Source organism: Ceratotherium simum, chromosome 16, assembly GCF_057802395.1.
Source record: "Ceratotherium simum simum isolate JZ-2026a chromosome 16, ASM5780239v1, whole genome shotgun sequence".
Taxonomy (NCBI): Eukaryota; Metazoa; Chordata; class Mammalia; order Perissodactyla; family Rhinocerotidae; genus Ceratotherium; species Ceratotherium simum.
Genome location: NC_141915.1, coordinates 56,007,252 through 56,021,513, shown reverse-complemented (window position 1 = coordinate 56,021,513; position 14,262 = coordinate 56,007,252). Strand labels below are relative to the sequence as shown.

The following is a 14,262-nucleotide window of genomic DNA, read 5'->3' as shown; positions in this document are numbered from 1 at the left end:
AATGACAGCAGAGAGAGCCCTTGAGAGGAATGCCAACCTTAGTGACTAGCGGAGTCTGCTCTGTCACAGCCTGACCCTTGTCCCTGTGGGCTGTTACAAGAAACAGCGCTGTCTCCAGCTTCTGGGCCTTGCAGCTTTCCTACCCCCATTTCCCTTAATCCCACTGTAGTAGAGCTGCAGTCTTGTCAAATGGCTGCAAGAAGGGGCCTGTCTCCCGTGCTTCAAATCGGTAGGCCTGGGCTTTCCCCGGTGCCTTGCTGGTAAGTCAGTAGGGAGCCCAGTGGGCTTTGGCCCGGGAGGCCCATTTTTAGGTGTCTTCCTCTATAGAAAGAGTGGCCCGTGATTGTGCCTTATGAGTCACTTTCTGGAGAGTGGGGTAGGGCGAAGTCGTTTGAAGGGAGATGGTCCATCTCTCAGGGGAGGACCTGACCGAACGGCGTAATTGGGCATGTTGAGACTGGAGGGTAAAGAGGGAGGCCCCTTCCTCTGGCAGGGAGTGTTCTGTTACTCACATTTCAGAGGCTGGATATCCCGTTTCTTTGTGGGGAAGCAGATGTTGACTGGCTTGCCTTCCTTCCTTAGGTGGTTTTTTGGCAAAATCCCCAGAGCCAAGGCAGAAGAAATGCTTAGCAAACAGCGGCATGATGGGGCCTTTCTTATCCGAGAGAGTGAGAGTGCTCCTGGGGATTTCTCCCTCTCTGTCAAGTAAGTATTTCCTGCTTTGGTTGCCTGGAATTATGTCTCCAACTGGTCTAAGTTGTTAAGCCATAGGCCAGGTGTCTGGCTACACACACCAGTGGTTGCAGACTGGTAGAGGTTTAGCCTAAACAGTATTTTACAAATCAGAAAATTTTACATTAAAATTCTAATTTCTGGCTCCTTTTAAAAATCAGTCTAGCAGCACTGGGTTCATATTCCCATGTGGAAACAGTCCTTAGTTGCTGAGCAGCAGCTGCTCTTCAGGCAGCATGTGCTTGCCAGTTTTCCCTAATCCCCACCCCTCTGTAGTGTTCTCCACACTGCTCTTTACTCATCGACCACCCTTGCCCTCTGTGGGGTTCCTGCAGCTCTCTTTAAAGGCATCGCCGTTTCAGCTGCCTTCACATGCCTTTACCAGATATCTAGCTTAAATCTACCCGCACCGGCATAGGCCTCGCACGTTAACTTTAGAAAGTTACCACAAGGGTTTTTGGCTTTTTTGCTTTCCCTAGTGGTAAATTTAAATGTGGAGGGGAGCTGGTAAGCAGGGAATGGGGAAGGCAGGGTATTTTACCACCCTGGGAATCATGAATATAAATTGGAACTTTGAGGATTCTAAGTAAATCACTCCCCATCTGTGACATAAGGATTTTGAATCAAATTGTCATTTCCATATGTGTTTTGGCTCAGTCCTTTTCTAGTTAATATGTTATCACAGGAACCCCTCTCCTAAGAGTCATACAAATCACTTCATCATTTATATGACAAAGAAGTGATTAGGTTAAAAACTCAGATCACTTTTGTTATAGATTACGTTGATTATTTTTAAATGAAGGCTATAAGAATTTATTTGCTGTTTACGAATGATGTAAAGATTTTTCAGTTTCAAAAATCAACTGAATATCTTGTTTCACTTTAGGACCAAAAATGTAGGTTTTTTTGAAATGTAGATTTAAATTTAGAATCTTTGTGTGATTTTTCTCAATGAAAATATGGGAGATGGTTTTAGGTGATATTTACAATACCTGACAGGTATGTTTCCAGTATAGTTAGTTTTTGTCCCAACATGAAAAAGTCAAACTGGGTTTAATTATCAGTTTTCCTTTTCTAACAGTGGCTTTTTTATTCAGTAGAGTTTTTTAGAGCAGTTTTAGGTTCACAGCAAAATTGAGTGGAAGGTACAGAGATTTCCCATATACCCCCATACTCTCACATGCATAGAAGCAGTGGCTTTTTGATGCGCTTGATTAAACACATGCAAACGAGGATCTGGTGAAGAGCATCTTGAGGTGGATATATCTTGATGCTTCTCGTTAACTTGTATTTCATCATCTGTTTTCCTTATGTGTTATACTGACCCGAGTATAAATCAAACACTGTAGGATGGAGAATACAAGCAATTAATCATTGGATGATGGCCAAATCCACCGCGGGAGTTAGTGTTCCGTTACAGATCTTGTCTGATTACCTTGACTAATCACTGCTCACACTCATGCAGTAGCTGCCAGGATGCTCCCAAACCATTCTGTTCTATCAAATAAAAACCTTAAAGAGTTTATGTATTTATTGTTTTAGAAATAAAATTTGAGATAGACGTCGTTACCACCTTTAAGAACACAAACACCTTCACAAAAGAGGTTCAAGAATCTATAGTCTCCGAGATGTTTCTCTAGTTTCACGATGTTGTGGGTATGTGATGGAAAACACTGCAGCAGTTAACAGCTCACTGTTGGGGACCTTGTACCCCTTTCAGAAACTACCTGCATTGCACGTGGGACTGGGCTTCTCTGGGGCCAGAAGTGTCATTTGAATATGTCCTTCCTCATAAAGCTTTCTCCCCCTCTGCCTTTCTTCTCTCCTGAAGTAGCAATACTGTTTCTCAACACTTGGCATCTCATACTCAGTGGCTTCCTTGAAGCTCAGTGCTGCCACCTGCTGGATTGTTTTTAAGAAGTGTTTTGTTTCTTTGTGCTTTAAGACTGCTGGGAGGACGAGACATTCATTCATTCAACAAATCTTCGTAGAGTGGGATGGTGTGGACACTGAGGACTCAGCAGTGAGCAGGACAGGCAGAGCCTTCGTTGGGCTGATGTACTAGCCAGACAGCTCTGTGATAGTGGCCCTTCCCACTTATCAGGCTCTTGCTGTTTTTGCCAGCCAGTGTAAAAGGGAGCTTTTACCTTTTGGTGCCTGGGCCTCTTTTATATATTGTCTCAGTATGTTCTTTTGTTCTGAAACCTTTTTCCCATGAATAGAACTAACATCCCTGAATGGAAAATGTGACTTTTTTTTTTTTTCTTTTTGTGAGGAAGATCAGCCCTGAGCTAACATCTGCCAAGCCTCCTCTTTTTGCAGAGGAAGACTGGCCCTGGGCTAATATCCGTGCCCATCTTCCTCCACTTTATATGGGACGCCGCCACAGCATGGCTTGACAAGCAGTGCGTCGATGCGCGCCCAGGATCCAAACCCCGGGCCACCGCAGTGGAGTGTGTGCACTTAATTGCTACTCCACTGGGCCAGCCCCGAAAATGTGACTTTAAACTGTTCCCAGTTACAGGAGAATTGTTGAAAGTATGTCCAGTCCTCCTCTTCTCACCTTATTCCCTATCCGACCTTTTGTAGTCTTTAAATGGGGATTAGGAGGTACAGACTTCAGTCATAAAATAAATAAGTTATGGGGATGTAATGTACAGCATTGGGAATATAGTCAATAATATTGTAATAACTTTGTATGGTGACAGGTGGTAACTAGACTTATGATCATTTCATAATGTATATAAATATTGAATCACTATAATGTACACCTGAAACTAATAAGATATTGTATGTCGGTTATACTTCAGTTAAAAACATATCACATAAGGTTATTTTTCCTTGAAAAGTTGTCACACTCCTTGCCTTAAATAAGGCTCTGTTTCATTTGGTACAGCGCGGGGCATGTAGAGGTCATGTTGTCATTGGTGATCATCAATGCCAGTGGAAGGGTCTCGGTCACTCAGTGATTATCCTAACTCTCCAGCCAGGGCACCATGGTGTGCTACAGTCCTGGGCCCCTCAGGCTGTGGGGAGTGTTCCCAGAACACAGGTTCTCTCAAGACTCCTCCTTAGTGGGCAGATGATCCCGGGAGCCAGGACAGCGCCCTCCAGCCTATTCTCATGTGTATTCTCTGTCCTTTCCCAGGTTTGGAAATGATGTGCAGCACTTCAAGGTGCTCCGAGATGGAGCCGGAAAGTATTTCCTTTGGGTGGTGAAGTTCAATTCTTTGAATGAGCTGGTAGATTATCACAGATCTACATCTGTCTCCAGAAACCAGCAGATATTCCTCCGGGACATAGAACAGGTGCCACAGGTAATTCTCATAAGAGAGAGATTGGGATCATTTTTAGCAATTAAGAATAGCTCCTCAGGTAAGCAGGTGCCTTTCAAAGGATTCCTTCTGGGGCTTCTATGCTCATTATTCAAAACGTTAGTCTTAATTCATATTAAAGCTTTGAAGTTTGGAATAAAAAGATTTTGCCTTTTCCAGAGGCTGCTTCTCTGAGGCAGCGAATTGCTGGTTTACCACCTGTGTCTTTAAGAAGAGGATCTTTAACACACTCTCAAATATTCTTTCCCTGGAACCAAATTGTGAGGAAAATCATGCTCGTGAGGGAGTGGGGTGCACATTCATTCCTATATTCCTTTTCCTAAATCCTAGCCATATGTTAGGATTAGCACCACCTCATTTGAGTCAAGCTCTTGACCTTTTGACTTTATAAAACCTTAAGGATTTTATAAGTGATGAAGTGATAGGAACTAGAGCATTTTGAAATCCTGGGATTATAATCAAAACTTGGATGGCTGGGGCTGGCCCAGTGGCATAGTGGTTAAATTCACATGCTCTGCTTTGGCAGCCAGGGGTTTGTGGGTTCAGATCCTGGGTGCAGACCTACACACCACTCATCAAGCCATGCTGTGGCAGGTGTCCCATATACAAAGTGGAGGAAGATTGGCACAGATGTTAGCTCAGGGACTGTCTTCCTCAAGCAAAGAGAGGAAGATTGGCAACAGATGTTAGCTCAGGGCCACTCTTCCTCACCAAAAAAAAAAACACCCCAATAGCTGTTTCTGAAGTTCTTTCCCCTTAAAGCAGTGCTTGCTGCTCTCTGCTTAATAATATGGCATAAGTGGCCACCAGAGTGAGATTGACCCCAGTAATTTTTGAGCTTTGGTGAAAGATTATACCATACCCACCTAAAGTAAACTTAGAATCTGTAAGAATAAGTGGAGAGGGGAGGAGAAATGGGAGGTTATTTCAGGAAATGTGAACAAGTTGGCATACGTCTGTTTCCCCCCATAAAGAGTCCCCCTTACACAGCTGCTGGTCCCCATCAGAAATGCAGTATATGTGTTTTTTCCCTGCCCCTCTTCTGCAGCAGCCGACGTACGTCCAAGCGCTCTTTGACTTTGATCCCCAGGAGGATGGAGAGCTGGGATTCCGTCGAGGAGACTTTATCCACGTCATGGATAACTCAGATCCCAACTGGTGGAAAGGGGCTTGCCACGGGCAGACCGGCATGTTTCCCCGCAACTATGTCACCCCCGTGAACCGGAACGTCTAAGAATCAAGAAGAGATTATTTAAACAAAGTGAAAAATTTAAAACATGTACAAAAGAATTAAACCCACGAGCTGCCCCTAACAGCAGTCTGTGAGGGAGCTCAGAACACCTGGCTGGGTCACCTGTGACCCTCTCACATTGGTTGGAACTTTGGGGGGTGGGCGGGGGAGTCGGATATAACAATGCCAAAACTCACCTATAAATTAAGAAGAGAGTTTTTATGACAAATTTTCACTGCTGCTCCTATTTCTCCTCCTTTGTCCTTTTTTTCATCCTTTTTCTCTTCTGTTCATCAGTGCATGACGTTTAATGCCACATATAGTCCTAGCTGATGCCAATAATAAAAGAAAAGAAACCAAGTGGGCTGGTATTTTCTCTATGCAAAATGTCTGTTTTAGTCGGAATGACTGGAAGAACAGCCGTTTCTGTAATCTTCGTATATACACACAAAAAGGAGAGGGCGGGCGCGTGAAGCCCGTGCTGTTTAGCTTCTGCCAGAGGAGGGGAGGGCCAGTAGAATCTGCCTTCCAGCCCCTGACCCCCGGTGTGTTTTGTCGAAGTGGAAGTAGAGTGGAGTGGAAGGAAGGAGTGTTGCCCCCCGGGGCTTCCTAAGAAAGACAAGCTGAGAACCTACGGCTCTTTTCCACATTGTTTTCCCTCCAAATGGTATTGAGCACATTGTTTTTTCATAGTGCCTTTTTCCTTATTTCAAGGGTTGCTTCTGAATGGTGTTTTTTATTTGTTTTGTTTTAAAATAAGTTAAAGACAGTCCAGAGCTTTTCAGCCAATTTGTCTCCTACTCTGTGTAAATATTTTTCCCCTCAGGGGGAGGGGAAAACAGGGTAGAGAAGAGGAGACAAGTAGAAGTGGAGGGTGTGGACGTTCTGCCTGATCCAAGCCAGAAGTAAAGGTTCAGCTTTACTATTTGTGAGCTCTCTGGAGTTTAAGGGAGCCCAAAGCCCGGGTGTGTGGAGTTACTGCCCTGGGTGCAGTGTGACCAGCTCGGGGAAGGAGGAGTGGTTATAGCTCTTCCCGCGTCTCACTGGATCTGGCCAAAAGGGGGCCCGAGTCCTTGGCTGACCTTGCAGTCTCAGGTGTTGTCTGCTCCCTTCTTAACCCTGGGGACCCCCAGACGCAAATCCCTGCAGCCAGCAAGTTGCAAACATGGGAGAGCCCAAGCTGTTCAAACTGTCGCTCCTTATCTGTATCAGGTTATACCGGATTCCTACACTGGGGTAGAAAGTGAGAGTTTTCACTTCATTTTTCTTGCTCTGAAACCGCGGGGTGTCTCTTCATGGCTTTCACCTTTTGTATCCCTACCCGACCTGCCCAGGTGAGCCTCAGGGCACTGTTCAAGCAGCAGCTGCGTGGCTTTCATGTCTCCATTCACAGCAGGCTGTGTTTATAGCTGCTCCCCCTACCCCCTACAAAGAAAATGTCTCCGAGAAGCAGGGACAGTTGAGAAGGAAAGATTGGAAATATAGGAAAGCCGAGTCCGTCGCAGAGCTCTCTCTGTCTGTCTCCTGTCAGCTGCTTGTCCCTCGTAGTGAGGTGCCTGTGAACTTTCTCCACCCAGTCCCCTTCCTGCAGCAAAAACGGGGCTGCCAGGAGTTGGTCACTGCCTTTGGGTTCTGAAGCAGTCAGTTGGAGTCTCCCCTGGACTCTGGTTATGGAGACGGACTCGGCCTGGAGCACTCGGAGGCCCAGGAGGCGGCTGCTTTTCTGGACGGAGCATTCCACTCCTCGCTCCCTCTCTGATAGCTTCTCTTTTCCTCGCTGATGATAAAAGGAATCGCTGGCATTCTACATGTGGACCATTTGATTGTTTTATTTTGGAGTTGGTGTATATCATGAAGCCTTGCTGAACTAAGTTTTGTGTGTATATATTTAAAAAGAAAATCAGTGTTTAAATAAAAAGACCTATGTACTTAATCCTTTAACTCTGCGGATAGCATTTGGTAGGTAGTGATTAACTGTGAATAATAAACATACAATGAATTCTTCACTCTGTATCTTTTTTTTTCCCCCTCCTCGCCTTACTTAAAATAAAAACCATGTCAGGTGTTAGGCCAGAGAGTCAGAACTCTTGTGTCCTTATTTCAACTCATCCAGCTCCTTGGGGAGCATGTGGGTCTCGCTGGGCCCTTGGAGGAGTGATGCCCCTGCTTGGCTGTTGTCACAATCTCTGGGGTGCTTGTTCACCACGCAGATTCCCAGACTCCACCCTCAGTTACTCCAAGATTGTGGTTGAGGGCACCAACAGGCGGGCCTGGTGTTTCTGACAGAAACCATAGACCACACTTTGGAAACTCGGGTCTAGACCCAGAGCTTTGTGAGGACAAAGAGCACAGCTTGCTTGGCTGTTGTCCCTTCTCACCCCCCTCCCTTAAGGAAAGAAGGACAGAATGATCTGTGCAAGCAGTCTCGACGTGCTAAGTATAAGTAGCTAAAGCACGCTTGTCCACTCAGCAGGCCACTTTTAGCGTGAGACAAGGCCTGTTTAAGCACACACGGCACGGGCTACAGAAGACCAAATAAGGTTTGTTTATAGAGAAGGAACAGAAAAGAGGCTAAACCCAAGGAATTTCACTTGTGTTCCTGGTTTAGTTCTTAAATAGAGCTCAGCCTACGACCTCGTTTGTGGCTGCCCTGCTTGGGTGGAGGATTGCAACTCTCCTTTCTCAGAAGTGTCGGGGTCTGAGAAGGAACTTGAGCCGGCACTGTCCTGCTGGGGGCTGCTGCTCTCATGGTCCACCTAGGCCAGCTACTCCAAAGCTGAGCAGAAGTTTCCAAATGGGGCCATTTAAGCGAAAACTTAAGGCAGTGACTGTCAGTTTCATTGAGGCTTTTTGCTCTGTTTGACTCACAGCCTCAGAATTACTGGGAAAATCACTGCTTTTGCACAATTTGGTCACAGGTTTCTTGGTGATTGTACCTTCTCCCACCATGGATCTGTAATTCGTGGGAAGGCCTCTGGGTGGGAGCACCTTTGGGAAGACTCAGCCATGGAACAGGTCAGCTGCGATTGATGACTAAAAGCTACAGGTGGGTGAGTGGCCTTGGGGCTTCCTCTTACTGTGCCCACTCTTCGGAGTGGCCTTGCAGCTGGAGCTTGGGTGTGCGCGCTCCTGGGCTGACGTTCTTCATACTTAGTGACCTGGGAGTTTGTTGTAACAGGCTCGTCTTCAAACGATTGTGGAGGGGACAGTGGTGGTGCCTCCCACCAAGTGCTCCGAGACAGTCTCTGCAGCACCAGGGCTGCCTTCGTGGCATGGCAGAAGGAGGCGATGGGCACAAGGTCTGCCTGTCCTTGACACTTGTCCCCTTTACCTACTCACAGTAGGTGACCCTCAAGTCAGAACGTATTGCTTTACCAAAGTGCCTGGATAACTAGGAAAAATGGAAGTGGAATTGTATTTATGCACCTTGGAAATGCTTCTAACTCCTGAGATACTTTATTAAATGTAATGCACATTCTCCAGATCTGAGCCATATTTCACACTGAAGAACAAGGAAATCGGACACACTCCTGGAGTGTGTGTTCATTTGGGGGCTTCTTAAACGTGGGCCTGGGGGTTATAGGCCCTTCACTCCAGCCGGAGCCCCAAGGCAAATGAGTCATGGGCTCACTACCAAGATGGCTAGCGTTAAAATCCTTAATTACCACTATATCTTAGGTTATTCATCACTGTTAAGGAAATAAGAGTGCCGTTCTGTGTACCGTCAGCACTGGTACATAAATACTATATGGTGGTGTCGATTAACCCACTTGCTACTCAAAGCATTCCAAACACTACTTTTAAAACATTTAAAACTGATATTTAAATCATTTAAAAGGTAGACTGTATCCTGCCCAAAAAGATATTACTGAGACTCTTGCAAGATCTGATTCTGGCCCATCTGACGAGCAGCACTGGTCTTGGGTCTCCAAGGACAGTCTAATTTTTTAATATTCCGTCCCCTTGTCAGATGTGCCCAGAATTAGGGTTGAGAAAGCACGGTTGTTGCAGCTATCCTCTGAGTCTGCGGTCACTTTAGCAGGGCCTGCCTCCCTCTAAAGTAACTTCCGTCATGAGTGCCATGACCTTGTGTAAGTGCCCTCACGTCTGAAGCGTGAAGGGTGAAGGACTGGCCCCTGTTCGAGCTCCTCCCCTAATCCTGTCCTGTGCTAGGGAATCAGAGGGCATGGAGCACTCCCTTTTCTATCTACCCCGTCTTGGGCTGGCGGAGCACTCCTGGGAGCGGTTTACATGCTGAACTTCGTTCTGGGGTGTGTGGTGTTCTCTTCCCACCCTGAGAACTGGAGGCCCCTCTCCCCCATCTAGATAGGGGCTGAGGGGAGCCCGTTTATATTCTCCCCCAGACCTTCAGCTGTCCCTTTCCACTCCTGCACTGCAGGCATTCTGAGTCATCCTGAAACTGGAATTACCCCACTTCAGTCTTCTCCTGTACTTGATGCATTCCTTGGTAGTGATTTTGTATTGGTGTGCAAGCCAACGGATGAGAGAATTTCAGAGAGGAAGTATGGACAGCACACAGTCGGGGGCAAGAGGCAGGTGGGACTTCAAGCAAGCCTTGGGTGAGATTGTTTTGAATATGACAAGTAGACCCACGTGGCAGGTGGTGCAGTGTTAGTAGAGGTGTGTAGGGCCTAGGAGCCTCCTGCAATGAGGAAAGAGTCCAGGTGGGTTTGTGGGCCTTCGAACAGAGGGCTGAACAATGCCCGCTCTCCCTGCTGACACAGAAGGGTTGCATAGGTCTTGTGGATGAGGGGCATGATGAAAGATGAGTTTCAGGAAGACCTGACTCGCAATGGTGCACAGAACAAATCAGGATAGCCTGGAAGAGGCTGTTGAGGTCATGGTGGCTTGGGGTATAAGGAGCTGCTGCAGAGCCCAGCATGGTTCTCATTCCTTCTGGCCAGTCAGCTGAACTATGTGTCAGCCTCCTTACGGCTCGGTGTGGCTATGTGACAGAGTCCTGGAATGTGAGTGATATGGACCAAGTCTAGGCTCAGCTGGCCAGGTGGTCCTCCATTTTCTTCCCCTGCCACCTGCTGGATGCAGGAGAGCCAGCAGAGGATTCCACCAGCTCACCAGCTACCCCTGACTTGAGTGAGAAATGTCTGATGCACTGTGCCTCTGACATTAGGGGCTCTTTGTTACCAAGCATTAACCTACCCTGACTATCCAGGGGACACCTTGGAGAATAGTGAAGAAGGGAGGAACTTGAAAGGCCCAGCTGAAAATGCTAAGTTTGGAGGGAGGAAGCAGAATTGCTCATCGTGATCTAAATATAAGGAAGCAGCCATGACAGCAAAGTCGAAGCTGACATGAGACCACCATCCATACATCCTCGAGCAGACTTGGCCAATGCACTGGGGCCAAGCCCCACTCCCCAGGCCTCGCTGCTCAGGAGGGCCAGTTCTGCCCATTTTTCTCTTATTATTCTGAATGTCGATCCTGTGTCCTCGTTCACTCACTGGGCAAGTGTTTGTTGAGATCATCATGTGGTTCATTCAGGCCTCTGCTCAAATATGAGTCCTCACTCTGAGAAGCCCTCCCTGAATGTAATTAGTAATCACCTCCCCTCCTGCACTTTCTATCCCTTACTGCGCTCTTTTTCTTTATAGCCGTTATCACTACCTCATGGGTTTCCACTGAGTGTGTACATTCTTCCTGCCCATCTCCCCCACCCAGCTGTAAGCTCCTCAGGGCAGGAACTCCATCACTGTTGCATCCTTCACACCTAGAAGAGTGACTGAAACATCTTCTGTGTCCATAGTACTCATCATCTGATATAAGAATAGTATGTCCCACATGCTCCTACGAACAAGGCCGATGGTGCCAGCATTCCCAAACTTACCGTCTGCGGTGCAAGGCAGCCAAATAATGACTCAGTGAGAGGAGTGGCATGATTAAGGGGAGCGTATGAGTTTGGGGGACATTCAGCAGTGGCTCCCACCTGTCTAGAAGTCAGAGAAGACCAGACAGTTATGCATAAACAGAGCGCTGAGTTCTGAATAGGATGACTGCTCTGTGGAGAGGAAGGAATGTATTCCAGGCAAGAAGGCCTCAGGCAGGACGGCACTGCAAGTTCCAGAAAGGGCTCAGTGTAGAGAGGGAGGGAGACCAGGGCTCAAGGAGAACTTGGCACAGGGCAGAGGCCAGATGAAGCAGGGCCGTGTAAGCCACAGGAAGGAGCTGAAAGGGGGGAGCCCAGAGAGTTTGGGGTTTTGGGGTTTTTTTAAGGATAGCTTTATTGAGATACAATTCACTTACACAAGTCACCCATTTAAAGTATACTATTCAGGGCCGGCCCCGTGGCTTATCGGTTAAGTGCACGTGCTCCGCTACTGGCGGCCCAGGTTCGGATCCCGGGCGCACACCAATCCACCACTCTCCGGCCATGCTGAGGCCACATCCCACATACAGCAACTAGAAGATGTGCAACTATGACGTACAACTATCTACTGGGGCTTTGGGGGGGGGGGGGAAAGGAGGAGAATTGGCAATAGATGTTAGCTCAGAGCCTGTCTTCCTCAGCAAAAAAACCAAAGAGGAGGATTAGCATGGATGTTAGCTCAAGGCTGATCTTCCTCACAAAAAATAAAAAAAAAAAAAACAATAATAATAATTTAAAAAATAAAGTATTCTGTTCAATGGTTTTTAGTATTATTCACAGGATTATGCAATCAATTTTGGCACATTTTCATCACCCTGAAAAGAAACCATGTATCTGTTATCAGTCACTTCTCATTTTCCCCCAACCCCTCCCAGCCCCTGGCAACCACCAATCTTACTTTCTGTCTCTGTGGATTTGCCTATTCTGGACGTTTCATATAAATAGGATCATACGATATGTGACCTTTTGTGTCTGGCTTCTTTTGCTCAGCATAATGTATTCAAGGTTCATCCATGTGGTGTCATGTATCGGTACTTCATTCCTTGTTATGGCTGAATAATATTCTATGGTATGGCTAGACCACATTTTGTTTATTCATTCATCAGTTGATGGACGTTTGGGTTGTCACCACTCTGGCTGGTATGAATAGTTCTGCTATGAACATTCATGTGCAAGGTTTTATGAGGACATAACTTGAAGGATTTTAAGCAGAGAACCGTAGAGAAAGGGGGCAATGTAACAGATCATGGCAGTTGTCCTGGTGAGAGAGGGGCAGCAGGAAGAGCGAAGAGAAGCTGGTTGGTTTGAGTCATGTTTAGGAGGAGGGGTTGGCAAGACATGGGAGGTAAAGGACGAGGAGGGGTAGCGATGACCCTTAGGGTCCTTGCTTGAGCAATGGGGGACCAGTGGTGTTGATTGAGATAGGGAGCTCTGGAGGAGGGGGTAGGGTGGGGTGGGGAGAAGGGCTGGACGGGTTGATTTGAGATGCCTGTGGACAGATAGCTAGAAGCAGCAGAATGTGTTCACCTGTAGCTCAGGAGACAAATCTGAGCAGCGGACCTGGGATCAGGGTTGTGGGCATGGAGGTGGCCCTGAAGCCCCAGCCCTGGGTGAGACCTCACACTCGCCACTCTCCGTGAGGAAAGAGGGCAGAACAGGGGGCTGAGCCCAGAGGAAGGCCAGGCCCTGAGGACTGGACAAGGGAAGAGAAGAAAGCAGCAAAGGAGACGCAGAAGAGGTCCGAGAGGCAGGAGGCAAACCAGGGCCTCACAGTGCGGGGCAGCTGTGTGTCCAGGGACACGGCTGCCAGAAAACGCCTCCTGTGGCCATCCTCGTCTTCCACCCTGTCTCTTCCCCCGGCCGATCCAAATTGTCGCCCAACTGCCCTCTCACGCTTTCCCTCTTCTGCTGAGAAGCCTTCCCCGGCTGCCACGTTGTTGAGAGGACAAAGTGCAGGCTCCTGACCCTCCGAGTGGCGCGATACAGGAGAGAGTGCAAGATTGGAGTCGCGAGACCCAGGGCTTTACTCCCAGCTGTGTGGCCTCAGGCAGGGCCCTTAACCTCTCTCTGATCCCTTTGTTCATTGATTTAAAAAACAAGCCAGTGTCACCAGGTTGGCTGAGAATCCAACGTGATTGCTATGTAGCTGTTTTTCAAACTGTTAAGGGTAATGGGACCAATACTGATTGTGTGATCTTGGCATTCAAGGCCTTTTACAGTCTGAGCCTGGTCCAATTCTCCAACTCCTTGGCCCCCTAAGTCCCTTCTGAGTGTCCCTGGCTTTAGCCAGCATCCACCTTTCTCTCTGATCCCAGGCCAAGGTCTCTCTGTCTCTCTTCCTGTCAACTTATCCCCAAGCTGACATGAGAACTGACTTTCCACACTCCATATCCTCTGAGAAATCTTTCCTGACCAGGTCCCAGTGAACTCTCTCACTCCATCACAGTCTCAAAACCCCAAATGCCTGCCTCCTCCTCCATTTTATATGTCTGTTTGCCCAACTGAGGAGCTACTCCCCGAAGACAGGGCCACTCCTTGACCTGTCCTGTGGCCCCACCATCCTGCCTCCACCCAGCCCGGCGCCCAGCTTCAATAACCACGTTGCGGTGGTAGTCAATCATATCTGCAGCCAGGAGCAGTAGAGCAAAGGTTAGGACCCCAGACTCTGGGGTGGCCTTGGATAGGTCACCTCCTATGCTTTGGGAGTAACTGGGTAGGTAACCATTCTTAAACAAGTTACCTTTCCAAGCCTCAGGTCAAGAAATTTAGGTTGATAAAAGAAACTATCTGAGGATTGCACAGGATAATGTGGGTTAATCAGTGCTAGCTCCCACAGCTGGTAATTCATTCTGAGTTCAGCCCACCTCTGGCCAGCCCTGTACCCACCCACGACTCTTATTGAGGGCAAAATAATTCATCCATATTTTCATTTTTTTTTTGTTTAAATCTTTGATCCATTTGAAGGCTATCCTGGTGACCGGTGTGAGGTTAGATCCATCTCTCTCATCCATGGCTACCCAGTTGTCCAGATAGTATTTATTTATTTTATTTTTTTGCTG

The 14,262-nt window shown here is 47.4% G+C and overlaps 1 protein-coding gene across 1 annotated transcript in view; it reads left to right on the top strand.

The window, feature by feature from the left end:
• The window catches only part of GRB2 (growth factor receptor bound protein 2), a 69,360-nt gene extending 62,056 nt beyond the window's left edge, over window positions 1-7,304 (top strand). Inside the window, exons 4-6 of the mRNA XM_004432752.3 lie at window positions 583-705; window positions 3,881-4,049; window positions 5,116-7,304. Coding sequence (XP_004432809.1) covers window positions 583-705; window positions 3,881-4,049; window positions 5,116-5,301 — 478 coding nt within the window. The 3' untranslated portion in view covers window positions 5,302-7,304. The remainder of the gene's footprint in view (window positions 1-582; window positions 706-3,880; window positions 4,050-5,115) is intronic.
• Window positions 7,305-14,262: the final 6,958 nt, after the last annotated feature.